This window comes from Camelus bactrianus, chromosome 13, assembly GCF_048773025.1.
Source record: "Camelus bactrianus isolate YW-2024 breed Bactrian camel chromosome 13, ASM4877302v1, whole genome shotgun sequence".
Taxonomy (NCBI): domain Eukaryota; kingdom Metazoa; phylum Chordata; class Mammalia; order Artiodactyla; family Camelidae; genus Camelus; species Camelus bactrianus.
This window is the reverse complement of record NC_133551.1, coordinates 72,770,753-72,792,107: the sequence shown is the minus strand read 5'-3', so window position 1 is coordinate 72,792,107 and position 21,355 is coordinate 72,770,753. Positions and strand designations below refer to the sequence as shown.

The 21,355-nt window shown below is 37.2% G+C and overlaps 1 protein-coding gene across 7 annotated transcripts in view; it reads left to right on the top strand.

Annotated features, from left to right (window-relative positions):
- Positions 1–21,355, top strand: part of KIF1B (kinesin family member 1B) — a 135,564-nt gene that overhangs the window by 19,951 nt on the left and 94,258 nt on the right. For all 7 annotated transcript variants that reach the window (XM_074377450.1, XM_074377453.1, XM_074377452.1 and 4 more), the window contains exons 3-7: positions 12,576–12,652; positions 13,390–13,569; positions 15,799–15,864; positions 19,157–19,335; positions 19,914–20,025. In XM_074377450.1, the coding sequence (XP_074233551.1) occupies positions 12,576–12,652; positions 13,390–13,569; positions 15,799–15,864; positions 19,157–19,335; positions 19,914–20,025 (614 nt within the window). The remainder of the gene's footprint in view (positions 1–12,575; positions 12,653–13,389; positions 13,570–15,798; positions 15,865–19,156; positions 19,336–19,913; positions 20,026–21,355) is intronic.

Below are 21,355 nucleotides of genomic sequence, written 5' to 3'. Positions count from 1 at the left end.
CTACAGCTGCACAAGCAAGTTGTAGAAGCAGTTGATTATTTTATTTATATAAAATTTAAAACATGCAAAACTGTTTCCTATATTATTCTTTACCCCATACAAACACATAGGATAAAAAAGTAAAGCAATAATGACAAAATTCTGCGTGCTTCAGTGGAGGGATGGTGGGCCAGAGAGATCCGGGAGGGTCACACAGTGGAGCTGCAGGCGTCAGAGTCATGGGCTGGTGGGTACCTGGGGTTTTGCTTTATTGTTACTGTTTATACTCTACATATATTTTATATCTACTAAATATTTAATTTAAAAAGCATAAAAACAAAGGAAAAAAATCTTAATCTTGCAAATTGAGATGCTATGCACCCATGTCTGTCTAGACCTGTGACCAGGGTGTATTGCATGATAAGCACAAGTACATGATATGTGCCTCCTGCCCCCCTTTCTGAAGTCTTCTAACCACTTTTTGACTCCTTTTTCCAAAGAGAGGAATGTTTACTTTTGAGGAAATTTTATTATTGTAGTGTTTTATTATTTTTTTGGCAGTGGGGGGATAGATATTTAGGTTTATTTTTAACAGAGGTACTGGGGATCGAACCCAGGACCTCTTGCGTGCTAAGCATGTGCTCTGTCTACCACTTGAGCTATACACTCCCCCTGGAATGTTTACTTTTAAGTTACATGTCCGCATTGACTAAATGACACTCATTTGGTCACTGGAATGTAGGAAGATAAGCAGCAAGAAGGTAAAGAGGCTTATATGGTGTAAGAGGAAGAGTTAAGTAAAATACATTGAAATCAGCTTCGGTACCAGTGGTATTAAAATTTAAATTTTTTTTTGACATGAAATACTTTTCCTGTAGTCAGGAGTTGGAGCTATGGCATTGAGGGGTGTGTGTGTGTGTATGTGTTGGGGGTGGAGAAATAAAGATACCCCTGAGATGATACTGTTTACTCAGTTGGAGTTGATTGAAACCAGTTTTGTCCTTTAGAATGACTTGGTAAGGGAAGGTTCAAGTCTTGCACTGTTAGTGGCCTTCTCACAATTTTACTTGGTATTTCATGACTTCTCACGCAGCAGCTTGCTAAGCCAACATTCTGGAACCTATCCCTCTGTTTATTATGTTTTTCTTCTACTAGGATAAATTCTATGGTCCTAAAGAAGGGCATTAGATTGCAGCCTCTTCTAGATAAGATAAATTAATTTATCATTAACTTGTTGCACTTGTTCTTTTAAGTATTCTTCAAGAACATGATTTTAATGGTTATATTGTATTCTGTTGTCTTTATAAACCATAATTTATTTAGCTCGTCATCCATTATCAGACACTTGAGCCTTAAAACCACTTTTTAGGAGTTCTGTAAAGAAGATTGTAAGCTCCACACAGCTGGGGAAGGAGTTGTTTTTAGAAGGCAATTTATGCAGCTGTCTACCTGGCATCTCTACCTGCTTGTCTAATAAACACTTTAAACTCGATGTGTCCAAAACTAATACTCTTCTCCAGTCTTGCTCACCTGTGTTCTCCCTCAACTCAGTGAAAGGCACCTTTACCTCTGTAGTTGCTCAGGGCAAAAATCATGTAAGCATCCTTGACCTTTTCTCTTTTATTCTCTGTCCATCATAAAGTCCTGTAGGCTGTGCCTCAGAACATATCTAGAATCTGACTTTCCACCACCTTCAGTAACCTCCTGACAAGTCTCCTTGCTTTAGCCCTTGTCCTCTAGTAGTCTTTTCTCTATCCTTTTAGAGAATGAAGGGCAGATTATTTTTTTGCTCAAAATTCTGAGATGATTCATTTCACTCAGAATAAAAGTTCATTTGTGCAGTGACCTCCCTTCTCCCTTTGCCAAAAAACTTCTGTAGCCTCCTTGGTCTTTCACTTAATAATATATCGGGTACATTTTCCCAAGTCTAAAGTATTCTTCGGGAACATGATTTTAGTGGCTATGTTGTGTTTAGGAATTGTACATTATTTAGCCCATCCTCTGTTATCAGACATTTGAGCCTTAGTTTCTTCATTTATTAAATGGAGGTGCTGCTAATGCCTACCCAGCCTGCTGTCTCGAGGAGTTGTGAGGTTTAAATGGAGTCAGGTATACTGCATAGATGGTATTTGAAAGTTATTTGTTAAATTTTTTTTTTGTGGTTAGTTTTGGTACTAAATTGTTGTTTTTAATGGGAATATAAATCTAAAGGCAGAAATAGTTGAACCTGTTACTAAGTTGGAGGAGGCCTTTGGTGTTGTGTATTTGGAACTGTTTTTTATTACAGTGTGTAATTTAAACTTCTTTAATTACCTAAATAAGTTGTTTTCACATCTCAATTCCAAAACAGCAAAGAGAGAAGTTTGAAAAAAATCTTGTAGAAAACCTGCTGCTTTGCATCTTACTGTTCTAGTCTTTTGGGGTTGCCTTGATTATATCAACAATCTACTTCATGCAGCCTTTATGTGTGCATTTGTTGCTGTTTTCAAAGGGGAAAGTAACCATGCCCCCCCTCCCCCTTTTAAATGCCTTCTTTGAAATTCTCAGGAGATGTTTTGGAGTTCATTTTTGAACGTCTGTGCCAGCCAACATGGTGCTGATTGCTTTTGGTAGTTGCCCAGTGAAGTGTGAAGCACTGCACTGGGAGCTGGCAAAGTCTGGAGTGCAGTTAGTGAGACCACGAGGGGACTGCTGCTTTCAGTCGTGTAGTAGGCAGAGTTGGTACTCATGGATTTAATTTTTGGTAGTATATCGACAATGTGCTTATTTTACGGAAAAACATTTCTAGTGGCTAAAAACTGTTCTTGGTAGTACTGTTTAGGGGTGAATGCTATGTACATATATGTGTAAGAATAGGAAATATGAAATTATGTTTTTCAGAGCATCTGTGGGAAATTAGACTTTTGTTACTCAGCAAGCATAGGCTGGGAGGCACCAGGGGCTCAGAGTGTTTTCAGTCTAGTCTTTGAGATAAATAATTGAAGCAGCATGATGACCATTATGAAGGCATTAGGAGAGGTATCCAAATAATTGAGGGGCAGGGCCAGGAGAGGTAGAGAATATCTGGGAAGCCTCTTTTTGTTTTGGCAGAACAGAAGACTGTACGGCCAGAACTAGCAGAAGCTATGTAAATGAGGAAATGATTTAACTACATTTACTGTTTCCCTGTGACATTGTTCTGGTCTGATACTCCATAGATCCTTTTGTAACTGAATAAAATTGAGAAGGCAAAATTGGTGAAGGGGAAAACAAAAGCAGCTTTTACTTTTTAAATTGCCTTTTAGTGGGGAAAAACCACCACAATTAGTAATTAACAACAGCAATAAGAAACACGTAAGCTGTGCCAGCCGCAATCAGGCACTACAGACTTTAGCCCATTTAATCCTCACACCAATCTTGTGGCAGATACTCTTATTTTCCCTGTTTCACATATGAGGGCATAGATACTAGCTAACTTGCCTGGGGTCACACATCTGGGATTGAGAGAACTAGAAAGTGAATTGGTGCTGTCTGGGTCCAGAGCCCTCAGTCTTAACCTCTGAGCTATACATTTTGCTTCTCAAAATACTAAGTTTTAGTATTCTGTGTAGTAATACTGAATGTCTGTGTCTAATTTGAATTTAACTGTTAGGTTAAAATTTATCTGGATGTCACTTCTTGATGCAGGGAATTTATGAATAAAAAGGGCATTATTAGTCGAGATATCTTTGTGCCACTTGGCTTAAAGGAGAGCTAGGCCTTTCTAGTCTTCCTTCAAGATCATTTAAAATTTAATTAGGAAGAGCAGAATTCTTGTTAATTGAGAGTTTGTTTAATGTTTACTATAGTAGCATATTTATTTTATACTCAGTTGATGACATTGTGACACTGCTGAGTTGGTAGCTTTTTTCTTTTTTTCTTTTCTATTGTATGTGTAATATTCTGGAATTGAGCATACAGCTGACCCTGGAACATTGAGGGGTTTAGGAATGCTGACCCTCTGCGCAGTTGAAAATCCACCTATGGTATATAATCGATCCTTTATATCCACGGTTCTGCTTCCACGGATTGAACCAACCCCGGATTGTGTAGAATGCAGTATTTTAAAAACTCTGCGTATAAGTGGACCCACACAGTTCAAACCCATGTTGTTCAAGGGTCAGCTGTATAGAGAACATACATAGTACATTTATCCTGTTTTATAAGATTTGGAATCTAAACATGATTTTAAGTGAGTAAGGAGCTTTATGATTTAGGTCTTTTGCTCAAATCTACTTTATGGCAATATGCATTATACCATTTTAGTATATTTTTGGAAATACATTATTCTGAGCAGGGGAGGAGGCTGCTTGTAGGTTTTGGTTTTATGGTTTTGGCATATAAATGGTGTACAAATGGTGCCATTTTTCTTAAATTTGGTTATAGAAAGCTGTTGGAAGAGGAAGTTTGTGCTGAATTTATCACTGGGCTTTTTTAGCAAGCTCAAAACATGCCATGTTAGAAAAGTTAATATAAAGTTACATTGTTGCCACAATGATATGTTAATTGTAGTTGCAGGCAAGATCTGTAATAGTTTGCCAACAACAGTGTAATTGCTACATAGAGTCTTTGAGTTATTAGATAAACAAATTTATTCTGGAGAATAAAAGGGCTTTTAAGTACAAATCTTGTTTTGACTGCCTTATTTTCTAGGGCTTAGTAACTAAAACATTATTTCTGCATCTTGATGCTGAAGTAACAAAGTTGGAAAGAAAGCAAGGAAAAAAGAGGGTTAAGTTGGGGGACTCAGCAGACTTTATAAAGCTAATTTTGACTTGAAGGGACTCCAAGAAAGAGAATATGGTCTATGATTCATCAATAAACTAAAGCTTATGGACCATTTTGTGGTAGTCATTTTAAAGGCATTTCCATCTGTCTTGGTTAAGGGCCTTTACATGAAAGATGCTGTCCTGTTCTTCACTCTTCTCGAGTCTCCTAAGGTAAGTAATGTCAGCTGCAGTGTGAAGAATAAAAAATTTGAAGACAAAAGGGGAAAGATGTGAAAGGTGTAGGAGAGAAGATACATGTGAGGTCATCTTCTCTTTGGACTTGGGAAAGGATACAATCAGATCTTCATTTCTGAGGCTGTCTTTCTAATGTATGAAGGGGGACTTAAGAAAACAGCCTTGAAACCAGATGAGATCTGGATGGTGAGTCGGGGGCCAAGGCCCAGAGGTGAAGATGAGCTGAGTGAGTTACTGGGGAAGTCAGGAGATAGTCTGAACGAAGATTCCTCAGGAGTCTAGAAGGAGGTTATGATAATAAAGTCTTGTAAATAATAGTGGTTAACATGACTTGATTTCATTTGTCTCTATGTTTTCAGGACCCCCTGCTCTCCTGATTGCCTTCCTCCCTCACAAGCTGTTCTCTGTTCTTCCTTTCTGCCTGTGTTAAAAGTACACCAGGACTTTGTCTCTTCTTTTTGATCTTGTCTCTGTCTCCAGAGAAGACAGATTCCCTAAGTGATTTCATCTAGGCTTTAAATGTCATTGAGGTGATGATGACTCCCAAATTTCCTTCTCCAGCCTGGACCCCATTGTAGAACTCCAGACTTGTCTACTCAGCTGCTAACTTAAGTTAAACTGCACTTAAAGGCCTCGGAAGTATCTCAAACTTAGTATGTCCTCAACAGAATTGTTTCCCTCTCCTGCCCAGCTAAAATGGCTCTTCCTTCAGTCTCACCCATTCTTTTAGTTTCTCAAACCAGAAACATTGGAGTCAGTCTTGGCTTCTCTCTTTTTCTTACAGGCCACATATAATTCATCAGTAGGTCAGTCCTATTGTCTCTGCCTTCACGATCTATCCTGAATTCAGTTACTTTTTACTGTTTCTACTCTTGTCCAAGTCAGTACTCTAGTGGCTTCCTGTCTTTCTGCTTCTGCTTTTGTTCCTATGCAGTAGCCACAATTGTATTTTAGAAATGTGAATCAAATTGCCACCCCTCTGCTTCAAATCCTTTGTTGGCTTCCTATCACTTTTAGAATATAACTAAAAATCCTCACCTTGGCCACAGGGCCTCACAGAATTTGACCTCTGGCCAGCTCTCTGACTTCACAGGTCATTATTGTTTACCCTTCTAACTACACTGGTGGTCTTGCAGTCCCCTGAATGTCATTCAGGTCCCTGCTCATATACCATCTACTCAGATGTGGCAGCTTGCCCACTCTTATCTAAAATAATCACTCCTACTACCTCCACTGTCACTTTGTTATCTCCTAACATTTGTTTATTTTTCTTCCCCAGGTTATACTATCTCTATTGGTTAGTTATCTGACTTCCTGATTAGACTATAAGCTTCTTCAGGGCAGGGACTGGTTTTTCACTAGTTACCTGCAGGCCTGAAGGCATGGTAGGCACTCAGATAATTGTTAAATGAATGAATATTTTGAATATTTAATAAGCCCTCATAGGTTAGTCATTAATCATCCCAGCAACTCAGTAAAGTTAGGCACTATTTTTATTGTGCCCATTTTACAGATAAGAAAATAGAAGCTTACTGAATTTATGTGCCCAAGTTATAGATGAACCCTAAGATAATATTGGATACTTAAGGTGGGGTAGATTAAAGCCTCTGTAACATTCTGTTTCCTTCCTTGCTAAAATTTTTAATAATATCTTCTAGAAATAGTTTCTAGGTCAACTGAGGTTTTAATCGTTGAATATTGGGTCAAATTGTAAGACAAAATTCAGTTTTGGATCAAGAAACAATGCTTTTGGTATAGTAGTTGACCTCTGTCTCTCCTGGCTGGCTCCATGAATGCCACATACTAGAACTCATGGATCTCTGATGCCTGATGCAGTTCTCATGGGAGTCATTATATAAATGGCAAATGAAAGTTCCCAGATGTTCTGCAGTGGTAGTTGTTTGTGTTCTGTAAAATTGGTCTCCACACTTCCACTCATGCTCCCTTTAATCCAGTATCCACGCCGTAGCCCATCACTTTAATCAAGTCACTTCTGTGGCTTCTCATTGCTCAGGGGTTCACCAGCTCCTCAGATCTACACCTGACCCTGAGATTTTAGTTCTTTTCTACCCTTTGTTACTCACTGCACTTGAGCCAAACCTGCGTTTCACATTCTTCTTTTTGCCCAAGGGCTCCCTTAGGCAGTTTCCTGGTTCAGTATGCGTATTGCCCACTGGTTCAGAGCCTTGGAGCTAGAGATGGTCCAAATTTCATTCCAGGTTTTGGCCTTGGGCAAGTGCCATCATCTCTGTGTCTCAGATCATCCAGATGTAACATAGAGATAACATAAGGTTACTTGAAGATTAAATGGGTGTATAATGCTTTACACAGTGCTTGGAACATAGTAAGCATTCAGTAAGTGTTAGGTGTTATTGTCACTTTGCTTAGTTATCTCCTGCTTTTCCTTCAGCTCAGCCCTCTCTGTTTCATCAAATCAGTTTACTGACTTAAAAAATCCTCTTTTATGTATGTTTCCTTTTATATGTTCCTGTTCATATGTTCTTATAGAACCCTGTGCTTACCTAGCATGGATTTTATCATGATTTGAAACTGTGTGTCTATTTTGTATGATTGTATGTCCATCTCCTTCATTGGCTCGAAGCTCTAGAAGAGTGGAAATAACTCTTTGCTTGCCAGGCCCAGCACAGTGCCTAGTACTTAGTTTGTGCTTAATAAATGTACTCAGTAAATGTGCCCAATGAATGAAAGGGCTGTTTAACTTTTCCTTTCTTAAACAGGATCTTGGGATCTTTTGTGTTAACCCTTCCTTTGAGAAAGAGTAATACTAATGTGGAAGCTAGCATTATTTCAGACTTGGGAGTGCATTGAGTATAATTCCACAAGGAAAAGGGGTGGTGATTACTGCAAGATAGGCAGAAGGATTAGGAAATTGGATGTGTCCAGATGGATGCTGTTGCAACAGTGTTTTTGATGAAGGTCTTTGAGTGATGCACCATCCTGGATGTAGCTATGATACTCAACAGTGATTCAGCCAGTGCCTATTGAATCCCTGCTCTGTGCTCACCCTTCTAATGGATGTTTCAGGGGAATTACTTGGGAAGATGAGTGCTGAGAATATAGGCATTTATTTATGTCTTTTGGTGTTTACCACATGAAAGTGCCTCTTGGGTATGTGTCTTGTGTGTGAAATCAGGAATTTGTTTCACACTTACACAAGAATCCTTATGCAAGGCAAGCTTTGTTAAATCTAGGACACTGCAAAAAATTTTGCAGCAATAGGTTTTAAAGGTAAGATACCTCTGTCTGCCATGAGATCCCATATTTCCTATAAAATACAAGATACAAGAGACAATTCTAAAAACCTGGGGAAGAGGTGGGATTTCCAATACCTATTCCATTCTTCTGCCTCCATTGTATTTTCCTTTATCCTTGTCCATACTAGTGACCTCCATCAGCACATCTTCCTTTGCCTGTACTGTTTAAACCCTTGTCATCTTTCCTCCTGTTTCCTGCTTACCTATTACTACTGTTTCCTGAAAGTTGTATTTCTGTTCTCTAGATTGGAATTTAGATACCTCCTTTCCCAGAGATTAATGTTTTTAGCCAGAAGCTGAGTAAGTTGGCTGCTCAGGGAGAAAAGATTCAGGAAGCAAGTGGTGTTGAGAGAGCTACATTTCAGTTCCCAAATGAGCATCACCTACTTCTGAGGTCAGCATTGTGAGTTATACAGAGAGAAGAGTCATGGTTTCCAGCCACAGAGAAATGACAATCTTTAGGGAAAGAGAAAACTAACATATTCATTGGTTCTTTGGGTGTATATTGAGTTTCTGCTATGTGTCATGCCCGGTCCTGGGAGCTAGAGGATGTAGCAGTGAATGAAACAGAAGTCCTGATCTCATGGAACCTACCTTCCAGTGACTCATATAATAAGTCAGGTAGGCATGAATGCAGTGAAGAAAAATAAGGCAGGATAAGAGGATCGAGAGTGAAGTGGATGCTGATTTAAAAAGGATGGCCAGAAAGGGCCATTTGACAAGGTGTTGTTTGAATAGAGACCTGTATGAAATGAGGGAGTGGGCTAGTCAGATACCTGGCAGAAAGCATTCCTGGTAGAGCAGTATGTACAAAGGCCCTGAAATGAGAATGTGTCTTTAGTAAGAAGGCCAGTGGGACTGCAGTGAGGGGTGAATCTTTGGAGAGGAGGTCACAGAGGGAGTGGAGTTTTGTTCAGCGTGGAATCGGAAGCCATTGAAAGGTTCACTAGAGGCATGATGTGGAGGTGATCTGGATTACGTCTGAGAAGGAATATTACCTGCAGTGTGGAGATGGGACTTTTCAGGGGCCCAGGGGGAGAGGTGGGGAGCCCAGTTAGGAGGTACTGCAGTCATTCAGGTGAGAGAGATGGTGGCTTGGCCCAGTGTGGTAATGATGGTGGTGGTGAGAAGTTGTGGGATTCTGGGTATGTTTTGAACATAGATCAGATGTGGAGAGTAAGTGAAGAAACTCAAAAGTGACTCCATGATCATTTGTGGAAAATTGCTTGTGGAGGTGGGTGCAGGTCTGGAGTATACTTGTGTGTCCAGAGAAATCTTGATAGAAGAAGAGGCCCTTCTTGATTGAAGAGGGGGTCTTGAAAAATGGCGTGAAAAGGTGGTTTTATAGAACATAAAGCAATATGAAGTATACAGCACTTAAAATAGAGTTATGATCTGACTCTAGTCCTCAGAAATGTGCCTGGAGTTCATTCCTTGAAGAAAAAGTCTAGAGTATTGATTTGTTTTAGACAAGGCCTGTGCGCTGATGGTGCATGACCCTGGGAGAAATACTACATTTGTTATAGCTTTTACATTGGTGAAAATATGGCTTATATGTTGACCATATTCATTGATTACTGTAACTCCATTCATATATACATGCTTTCTGAGAAGGAAACTAGAAGTCCTACACACCATATTTTAGCTCCGTTGACTTTGATACGAGAATCATTGTGTTAAATATTGCCCAATCTTTTCAGTGGTTCAATTCTCTCTATATTCTTACTGTGAAAGTTGATGACATTTACTGGTATTTTATGTGTATATTGCATAGGTATGAACTATTTTGATTTTTCTTTTTATGTTCCTGAAAATGGTACAGGATTTAATGAAATCAAAATTATACACGACATGGAGGACATTCATCTGAGTGCCTGTTTGGTGTAGGGCAGTGTAGAGAATCCATAAGACATGGTCTGTGTGCTGAAGGAGTTTTCATTGTGGTAGGAGCACCAGAGATTTGATGGCACATCTAAAGGACCCCAATATAGTACTTTGACTCTTGCCAAGAAGTAGAATTCTTGTATTACGCTTTAGCTTATCTTATTAATTAGTGAACTTTTCTTGCTTTGGTTTAAAAACCATGGAATATGGTTATCATACCCACAACACATTGAGAGAATTTAAAACAAGATAAAATATCTTTTTGAAAATTAACATGTGTGTAGTGCTTCACTCGTTTAATCCTGTGAACTAGGTATTATCTCAGTTTTAGAGAGGACATAAAATGCGATACCCAAGGTCACAAAAAAATTGAAATATATTTCTTAATTGTTCTTACTGATCCTGGTTCTTTGATTCTAAATCCTGTACCCTTTCTATTACATGTACACTCTGTCCTCCTAACTGGGCTCCCCACCTCTCCCCCTGGGCCCCTGAAAAGTCCCATCTCCACACTGCAGGTAATATTCCTTCTCAGACGTAATCCAGATCACCTCCACATCATGCCTCTAGTGAACCTTTCAATAGCTTCCGATTCCACACTGAACAAAACTCCACTCCCTCTGTGACCTCCTCTCCAAAGATTCACCCCTCACTGCAGTCCCACTGGCCTTCTTACTAAAGACACATTCTCATTTCAGGACCTTTGTACATACTGCTCTACCAGGAATGCTTTCTCCCTAGAGGTTAGAAAGCTTTTATTTTAACTGTGTTGTTGAGTGGTAAAGACTACCTCCGAGGTTATATCCTCCATTTAGTCATTGTCCTTATTGCTGAGCCACTGAAACCTGGAATCTGGTTCACAGAGTATTCCGTCTTCTTGATAGAGTTTGTGTGTGGTCTTTCATCTTTTAGGAACTATAATTCTCATATACCCAGTTTCAGATGTAGGGAGAGTTCTGAATAAACAATGCCTGCTATACAAGTTGGAGGGGTGGTCATAAACCCGTGCATTTGCATAGAAATGCCTTACTGTGTTTGCCTTGGTGATCACTGCATGTAGGGAATATTTAAATGATGGGTGTCTTGGCTGAGAGTGTGGGCTCGAGCTAGACTCTCCACATTTACATCCTAAATCGCCACTAGCTAGCTCTGTAGCCTTGGGTATGTTACTTAATTTCTTTGTGATGGCTTCTTTATAAAATGAGGATAATACAACATCTGCCTTATTGAGTGTTTGGGAGGATTAAAATAGGTTAGTAAACAGAAAGTACTTACAGCTCAGAGTAAGTGCTCTGTGAATGTTGGCTATTTAAATCTTGTAGGTAGTGCCTTTTGTTTAGAAGCATACTTCTTTGCTTACCATTCGTGTATGTAGGGAGATGTGCTTTCTAGAACCATGTCTGCTTGTCACATGATTCTGTGCAGTGTGAGCCCTATTAATACTCTGTCAGCATTTGAGTTTGGAACAGAAGCGTGACCATACCCAGTGGAATCCAGCAAGAGAGAACTAAGCACCGTAGCAACTGTTGCTATTTGTGTCCTGAGCAGCAGCTGCCTGGGACAGATTTATTTTTTTAATCCTGATCTCACTGATAGCCTGGGATGTGGCCCTGCCTTAGAGAAGTGGATTGGTTAAGATGCCTGGTCTTTGAGGAGATTTCATGACCATATGTTATAAAGATTCTGTTCCATGTGAAATATGAAGCACTGAATCTCTATGTGTGTGTGAGAAGGGAAGGGAGGCCATGCCTCAGCAGTCAGTCCCTGAACTATGTAACTGGATTAATCACACGGGAAATCACTTTTTTATTTGGGCAGTGAGGCTTCCATACTTTCCATTCAAAAGTAATTTTATTGTTTAGAGGTCTGTGATTCTGATGTATACACATATGTACACACACACACACACACATATATATATATATATATAAATAAAACAACTTATATGCTCGTTATCAGCTTTGGATTTCAAAAATAAAACTATCCTTCCCATGAATGCTTCATTAGTAAATGCTTTTCTGAAGTAGATACTAAGATCTTTAAAAAAGAGTTTGTTCAAATTAAGTGGATTCATTCAATAAGTTTCTAATTTTTATCTCTGATGTGTTGAAATATTTCAAGCCTTATGAAGCACCTTGAAATAGTAATGTGGCCCATTTCCAAATTTTGTCTGCTCACTTACCTAGGATTCAGTCACAAAATAGCACCTACTATGTACTAGGCTCTGTTGTAAATCCTGGTGACATCTAGTGAATGTTGTTGGTATGATTCTCGTCAAGTTCTGTATATAGATCCTACCTATTAAAATGTGACTATTTATTTATTTTTGATTGCCCCATTCAGATTCAGTGGTGTAAATTTACTGATTTGAATGTTTTGAGCTTATAACATCATATTGAACTAAAGAACATATTAACTGAGTGACTTACAAAATCAAAACATTTTTATCCTCTAGGTATTATTAACCCAAAGAACCCAAAGGAAGCTCCAAAGTCCTTCAGCTTTGACTACTCCTACTGGTCTCACACCTCGGTGAGTGTACTCATGGTACAGCATCACAGAGCAATGTGGGTTTTGAACATTTTGAAAGAGCCTGCAGGTCCACAAGGAAAACAAAGATTACCAACATCTAGGGAACTGGAGAGTAGGGCGTTCCTGTGTACCCTTACTGATTATAGGACCCCAGGCCTTGCTGGCTTCTAGGGATTGTTCCTAAACTAGACTTTGTTTCTGCATCTCTTTTTTACCAGTTTTTTGTTCTCTTTTTTCCTGTTTCATTTTAGAGTAGATGTTTTAAACTATTGCAAAGCCTAGTGGCCAGTGGAAGGGCCTGTGAAGAGGTTGGAAAACATTCTTCACTGAAAAGCATGTTTATTGAGAAATAGCCACACCACCTGGAGTGAATTCAAAGTAGTATTTTTATATGTGGATTTGATCTTTTAATCTTTCAGTCCCATTTTCCACTTAGGAAAAATTTGTTGGAACTTCCTATGAATAGAATAGTGCTACTTTCAAGGTTATGGAAAATGAAATGTAATCATGTCAGATAATTTCATGTAGATATTTTTATGTATAGTTGGCCTGGATGTCTTTAATAGTGCCTCTATGTGTGTGTTTAATGAGAAGAATGAACTGTGTGGAGGGGGTACTTAAAATTTTATTTTAAATGACTATTCTGATTCCAAACACTTTTATTTATTATAGAAGTAATCAAATAAGCGTAAGAGAGAAAATAAAATGCCATTTACTTCTCCTTTTAATCTTCACAGCCGGAAGATCCCTGTTTTGCATCTCAAAACCGTGTGTACAATGATATTGGAAAGGAAATGCTCTTACATGCCTTTGAGGGATATAATGTCTGTATTTTTGCCTATGGGCAGACTGGTGCTGGGAAGTCTTACACAATGATGGGTAAACAAGAAGAAAGCCAGGCTGGCATCATTCCACAGGTAAAAACAAAAATCAAAACAAGAAACCTCTGTTCATTATTACTCTTAGTCTTCAGTTTAACAATTATTTTTATTTAGCAAACATTTATTCAGGGGCTGTCATATGCGAGACACAAAGATAAATCACCTGTCCCTTTTCCTCAGAGGAGCTAACGGTCTGATGGAAAAGACTGTTGTGTATACATGTCTATCTTTAAAGGTGGGAAAGTTGACCTTTTGTAAAGGTTTTGCTGTGTATCCAATGTCATGTTATTTTATCTTTGAACAATGTTACCAGCTTAAAAAAGTGATAGTATGTACCAGGCTATGTTCTGAATCCTGGGGACATCTAGTGAATATTGTTGATCTGATTTTTTCCCCAAGTTTATATATAGGTCATCTCTTAAGAAAGTGATTATTTCTGTTTTTTGATTGCCTTTCCTTTTATTTTATTAAATTAATACTATCACTTTAAGCTTGAACAGTATCATTTTTTTTAAGAGAAGTTAGTCTTTTGATTTTGTAATCCTTGGGAATGGAGAAGAGTTGTGACATAGGTACATTTAGTAGGAACTTCTTTTGCTAATAACAGGGATATTGTTTGCTTTCATTAACAATAATTGGGATTAGTTTTAAAGTGTTCTTTTACTATAGGTCTAGTGTGGCCATCTGTATTCTGAAATTAGAATACATAAAGGAGCAATAGCCACTTTTTCTAATGGATTATTGAATTATAATTTTAAATTCAACTGTATAATTGAAATGCTTAACTATTAATAAGGATTAGGAAATTTTCAGAAAAAATTGAACATACTAGCTTTTTTTTCTGTAAAATGTATATGGCTGTATTAAGACATATATTTGAGAATTGTCCTTCTTTGTGTATAATGATGGCAATAATTATAGTACTACTTAGAGAAAGCATTATGTTGCACTCACTATGCCAAGCACAGGTCTCAGTGCTTTACAAATACTAGTTCATCTGATCATCATACGCCCCTGAGAGGGAGGTGCTCTTGTTACCCTCATTTTACAGATGAGGGAACTGAGGCACAGAGAGGTCATGTCACTTGCCCAAGTAAGTGCCAGCGTCAGAATCCAGAAGCTGGCAAGGTAGTTGTGGAATCTTTGCTTTTACTACTGTGTAATAACTTCTTCAGCATTAAAATATTTGTAGGTTATAGCAAGTAATATTAAGTAGTTATATTAATTTTATCCTATTACCGCAGTTAGTTTCTCGTTCCCTTTCTTTTAACTGTCATTTATTATTGGAATTTTTGTGTAATTACGTATGTATGTCTTTTCTGGTAGAATTTTGGAATATTTTATTTTAATGCAAAAGCATGGATTTTTTAAAAAGTCTGTCATTAGAAGCTGCCATTTATAGTAATTTTAAATTCTGTTTAGACTTGTAGAGAATTATCAACATATAGCTCATTTTTTCAAATGTATATTAATTGCCTTAATACTAAATATATAGCAAATGAAAATTCAATGGATTTTTATTAATTATTCTTACTAAAATATCACAATTTAAAATAAATTGAACGGATGAGGGAGAATGAAATTTTATAATTTTCCTGATCTAGAGAAATTAATGTTTTCTGTTAGAAATGTCACTGTGTAATGGAGTAGCCTCTCATAAAAGGGGTTGGAATCTTAAGAGGTAAGGGGAAAATTTTGTAAAGTCAAAATTACTCTTGAAAATACCTTTATTTACTGCCTTCAAATAGTGTATATTTCTGTCTTTACATGTATATGTGTATGTATAGATTATATGTACATATAAGTTTAAATATATAATGTATATACTAATTGGCAGTGTATAATAAAGTTTATATATCATGATGAGTAATAAGTGTGCAAAATACAGTTTAATAGTAGTTGTACTCCTACAGTTATAATACTGATAGTAGAGTCCCATTAATTCTAGAATAGTACAAAGAGTTAATGCACATGGATTGAAATCAATGACATTACCTAGAAAAGACAAAATTCCTCATCTTCCCCTGAATGTGGATTTCTTTCTAAGGAGACATGAGATGATATTGTTGAGAGAGAATAGAGATTAGATGAGAACAATATATTCAAAGCTTTCCTTTTATTTTATTCAAAGCCTTTATGTTTGATGCTGTTGGCATTAATATTTTGAGAAAGAAAAAGAAAGGGGATCTCACTAATTGTTTTAGCACTCATGGGTAGCTTAGTTCTCTGATTTGTGCTACTCATGCCTCTCCCATTCTTCTACAGTTATGTGAAGAACTGTTTGAGAAAATCAACGACAACTGTAATGAAGAAATGTCTTACTCTGTAGAGGTGCGTATAATTGTGGGTTAAAAAGAGTCCTTTTACTCCATTCCCTCAAATGCTACTTTTAAATGGTTCCAAATTGTGACTGAGCTGTAGATCACTTAACCATTCTGCCAATTCTGTACTTTGAAGCTATTTCTAAGTTTTGGTTATAATGAATTCAGTTGCAGTTAAATCCTTATTCATAAGTCTATGGCTTTATTTTCAGTTATTTTCCTTTTTGTGTGTCCTGGTTGTCAAATAATACATTTAAATTGCCAAATAGCCTTTTAGAAAGAAAGCTTGTACCAATTTTCAGTCCCATTAGGAAGGTATAAGCACCCATTGTGCCTTTGCCGTCATTTAGTATTTTTTTTTTAATCTTTGCCAACTTAATAAGGGAAAATTTCTCTTAATTAAATTAGAATTTCTTTGATTATTAGTATGGTTGAACATCTTGTAAATTATGCATATGCCTGTTTACATTTTGGATTGCAGTGTTTTCCTCATTTATTTGTGTGAACTCTTCCCCCTTATAATATTAATAACAATTTTTGACAGGCGTAGGTTTTAAAAATACATGTAATCAAATCTCTTCTCCCCTTTATAATTGTTTATAATCTTAGAAAGTTATTCTCTATTCAGTGTATGTACCCTAGCTCTTTAGAGAAGAGGTCTGTAGAATTACATTATGTATGTTAGTTTATTTGATAAACATTTCCTTTCTTTTATACAAGTGCTTTATGAAACTGTTGTTTTACACATTCCCATTTTTGGTATTTAGTTTCTTAGTAACTGGAATTATTAAAGCATTCCACTAAGATAAGCCTATTGTTTTGAGAAAGTAGGCTATTTTTTAAGCAAATTCGAGATTTTTAAAAATGTATATGTTGTGGTTTTCTATAGGACTCAGTACAGTTCCTTGTTGACCCACTTAACTGCTTTGCAGTTTACTTTACAAGTGTTGTATGAATTTTAAAGAATTCTGCCTTGTGACTGTCCTACACCAAAAGGGGGGTGTGCTGCTCTGAAAGTATTTTTGTTAAAATGAATTCTCTAAATAGCTTGTCTTGTCCTATAACTGTTCTTTTTTGAATATTAAATGTATAGCAAATGAAAAGTCAGTAGGTCTTTATTAATCATTCTTATTAAAATATTACATATTTTAAATAAATTCAAAGGGTAGGGAGAGTGACAATGTGATTGAAGGTTTTGAACTTACAAATATTAAGAGATGTCATTTTCCTTCATATGAGTCAGATTTCCTAGGCTTATTTGGAGTGCAAGATAGATCCCTAGATGATACTTAGTTCCTTACATTTGGGGGACCTCTACCTCCTCTTCTGCCTGTGATCCAGGCACGCTGGCTTTTTTTTTTTTTCCCCCCGTTTCTGGACCGCACCAGTAACGTCTGGAACCTCAGGGCCTTTACATTTACTTTTCCTTTGGCCTGAAATTTTCTTTCCCTGGATATCTTTTTGACTAAGTTTTTCACCTCCAGATCTCTTGTTCAAATCATACCCTCTCAGTGAGGCTTACCATGATCATCTTATTTAATTCTGCAACTTGCCCTCTACCCCAGCACTCCTAATATCTCTCTTGCCCTGTTTTTCCCCCCATAATATTCGTCATTTCTAACCTACTTCGTAGTATTTTACTTATTTTTTATGTTTGTTGTTTATTTTCAGTATCCCTTATTAGACTTAGAAGCTCACTAGGGCAGGGATATTTATGCACTGATGTATGCCAGTGCCTAGAAAGTGCCTGGAAGGTAATGGTGCTCAGTGAATTGAATTTGCCAAGTGGGGTATGTGATGGTTGGTTCAGAAATAAAAGAAATAGTCATGGCTTTAGATGAATTTTCATTCATTTAGACAGTAAGTAATGGAGCACCCCAACCTTTACTCAGGTTATTTGGGTCCTCTTAGTGTTATACCTGTGTGAAAAGGAACAGCAGGTTTTCCAAGAAGATATAATACCTTCCTGGGATTCAGGATTTTATGTACAAGTTTTAAGTACATGAGAATGATTAAAGGTACCATTTCAGTTTCTCAGCTAAGATGACCTGCTTTAAGAAAGAATATTTGTTGTCCTGTTTTTTTATTCTCATAATGGATTGATTACTTTATCTTTTGAGGGTTCTCGATATTTTAAAAACTGATTTTAAAATACAGTATAAATATAGTCAGATCAGCGACTGAATGAAAGAAAAAGGCAGTGGGAATGGAGATAAGGTTCTATTTCAGATACTCCAAAAATGTTTCTCTAGAAATTTAAAGTTGAAAAATGCAGAAGTTATATGCTTGAACAGCTCAGTGACACAGAAGTGGTTTATTCCTGGGGAAGCATCGTAATGAGACTTACTGTGCTGAATTTACCGCACTTCAGAGCCTTGCTTGTAGATCCTTCAGTCAGACTCTTGAGTGAAGCTCAGTTGACTGATGTTATGAAACCACCATGTGGGTTTGTTACTTTCCCGTGAGGGATAACTGTTACCCTGACCAGAACACTCATGTTAGCAAGACTGATATATTATCTTCCTGTGGGCAGACCTCTGTTGGAACCTTGACTTTTTGATGAACATGGAATTGGAGAGGAGTTGATCAGACAGATTAAATGTTCAGTTGCTTCAAGTGAAGAAATGGTAGCCTAATACATCCGTTTCCAGGATAGGAATGGTCCTGCTGGTGGGACGAGAATTCCTGAACTGTACTATCTGAGGCTTGCTCCTTCCCCATGAGACTTGGGTAGGTCCTGCCAAACAGTCAGGTTTCATGGTGACCAGCCCTTACCCCTCCTGGTAGATATATTTTTGGTCACAAGGTAACCAGTCTTAAAGTATGAGAGTCTCTGGTCTCTTTTGTTTTCCCTGCTCTGGAATATTGATGTTGTTCCTTGGTTTTAACACTGATAAAAATCTTCTTTCCAAGCTTTTGGAGTAATCTCATTGTAATCCCCAATTATTGACAACAGCATACATTTTTAAAAACACCTATTGATAACTAGTAAGTTGCTACTAAAAATGATATTTTTTTTCTGCTTAAGAAAAATGGTGGTTACTGTGTGCTGAGAGAGCCCATTTACCCCCTTTTCCTTCCTGAGAAAATTGGAAGGCTGGTTCTGATCTACTCAGTGGTCTGTGCTACTGGTAATAGAATAAAAGGGACTAGAACTGTAGCATTTCACATTGTAAAGGTTGTTGATCTATTATTGTACATCTTTTAATAAAAGTATAAAAGTTTAAAAATTAAAAAATCTCTTTAATGTATAGGATTTCTTTTTCCAAGTCCTCTAAATCACTTTAATAATATTTTCCTAGGTGAGCTACATGGAAATTTACTGTGAAAGAGTACGAGACTTACTGAATCCAAAAAACAAGGGTCATTTGCGTGTGCGTGAACATCCACTTCTTGGCCCATATGTGGAGGATCTGTCAAAGTTGGCAGTCACTTCCTACACAGACATTGCTGACCTCATGGATGCTGGGAACAAGGCCAGGTATGGTAGGAAACAGACTAATGACTGAGGTCTTTGGCAAATTTTGAGGCCCTTTTTTCCTGGTTAAGGATTTAAGACCACATTTATAGTTGTGAAAGTTGCTTTAACTGTGGAGTCCTCTGATCCTTTGGCTGTGCTGGAGAAGCCAGGGCTTCCGCATATTTGGTAACCTTCTTCTCATCCAAACAATGCTCTGCTGAAGCATGTTTGAACTTTGGTTAAGATTTACTGTTAGGTTTTGATCAAGTCATGGTAGAATGTTGGTTATCACATGCCCATAATTCTGAAATAAATGAGCACCTAGTAAAGAATAAAAATTAAATGCCTCAGTGGTTTCTAAAGGTACAGTTGGAGTATGAAAAATGATTCTGATGGGGTGCCTTTGGAGTTGAAGGGTAACTTGATAGGTTTACAAGTAAGGTGTGTTGAGAGCAGTTTTGTGTAAGTGACAGTCTTGGAATCTGAATAAGTTTAAGGCTGTTGATTGTGATTGTTATGCTTATAATGTGGAGGATGCTATCATTTTAATGCTCATCTAAGAATTGCATTGTCACGTGGTCATTTTTATGTTTATTTAGGACAGTGGCAGCCACCAACATGAATGAAACAAGTAGCCGTTCCCACGCTGTGTTTACCATTGTTTTCACCCAGAAGAAACATGATTCTGAGACCAACCTTTCCACTGAGAAGGTAGGAGAACTTCATTTTCTGGCTTTGAGTTGTGTAGAATGGGGATTTTCAGAAGTCCCTTCTGCTACCTTCTGCATTTGGTTGAAGGGAGGAAAGTTGCCCTTTTGCTTAATGCAAGGTATTTTATACTTTCTGCTTGTTACTTTATTCCACTCTAAACCAGTTTTGAGCGTAGGTTCTTAAGTGAATTGCACAATAGAAAATAGGGTTAAGAAAAATACAATCTAAGACTTTTGAGTCTCAAAAACTACTCCATGCAAGAGAGTTAAGCAGTTCCTTGGGGAGAAAATCCTTCCTTCTTGACTGGAACCTCCTGATTACCTTATTAGCTTCTCTGGTATGTGTATTTCGTTTTTTTGAGCTCTGATAATGTTATTGTGGAATTCAACAGTTTAAGAAAACAATTGAGCAGATAAGATGTGTTTTATTCTTGGAAAAAAGTAACTGCACAGCAGTTCTGATTTTCTTCAAATACCTTGTGCTTGTTAATTTCTTATTTTCTACAGTGGTTGGCTAAACGTAGTAGACTTTGCAATTAAATTGCTTGCTTTAGATCTGCCATTTTTCAGCAATGTTACATTGGGCAAGTTACTTAAATTCTTTGTACCTCAGCTTCTCTAACCTCATAGGATTGGTAAAGAAGAGTAAGTTTTAATACAGGTTCAGTGCATATACTAGTGCCTGGCACAGAGTTGCCGCTCAATAAATGTTAATTTTATTGTTATTATTATTAGTAATAAACTTATATTGATTTCTATTCTGCCTACATTCCTAAGAAGCATGCAGCTGGATTTTTAAATCTGAAGTTAAATTTATTATATTGGCTGTTATAAAACATCTTGCCTTGTAAACTGAGTACTTTGTGATGCTGATATCACTAAAAACTAAAATCACTTGTTACTTGGTGACTTGTTTGTTTTTAGCTGAAAATTATTTTCAAAATACATTCTTCATGTAGGTGATCAAATAACTTGACACTGCTTAGCCAGAGGTTTTATATTAATGTTATTTACTAGTCAGTGTTTGTCTGACTAGCAATAAGGAACATCTTATGTGAAAGCATTTTTTCCTTTCTTCCATGATGTCAAATCTACAAAAATAATGTTACTCCCATAACCTTGATAATCTGTTTTGGATACTTTTGTCTAAACTTTCCTGAAGCTTTTTTAAAACAACTTTATTGAGGTATTATTGAAGTATAATAAACCATACATGTTTAGAGTATAAAATTGGATCATATGTGGATCAGTAGTCTCCCCCTTATCTGTGGGGGATACATTCCAAGACCCCCAGTGGATGAAAATTCAGAGAGTATCAAAACCTTACATAT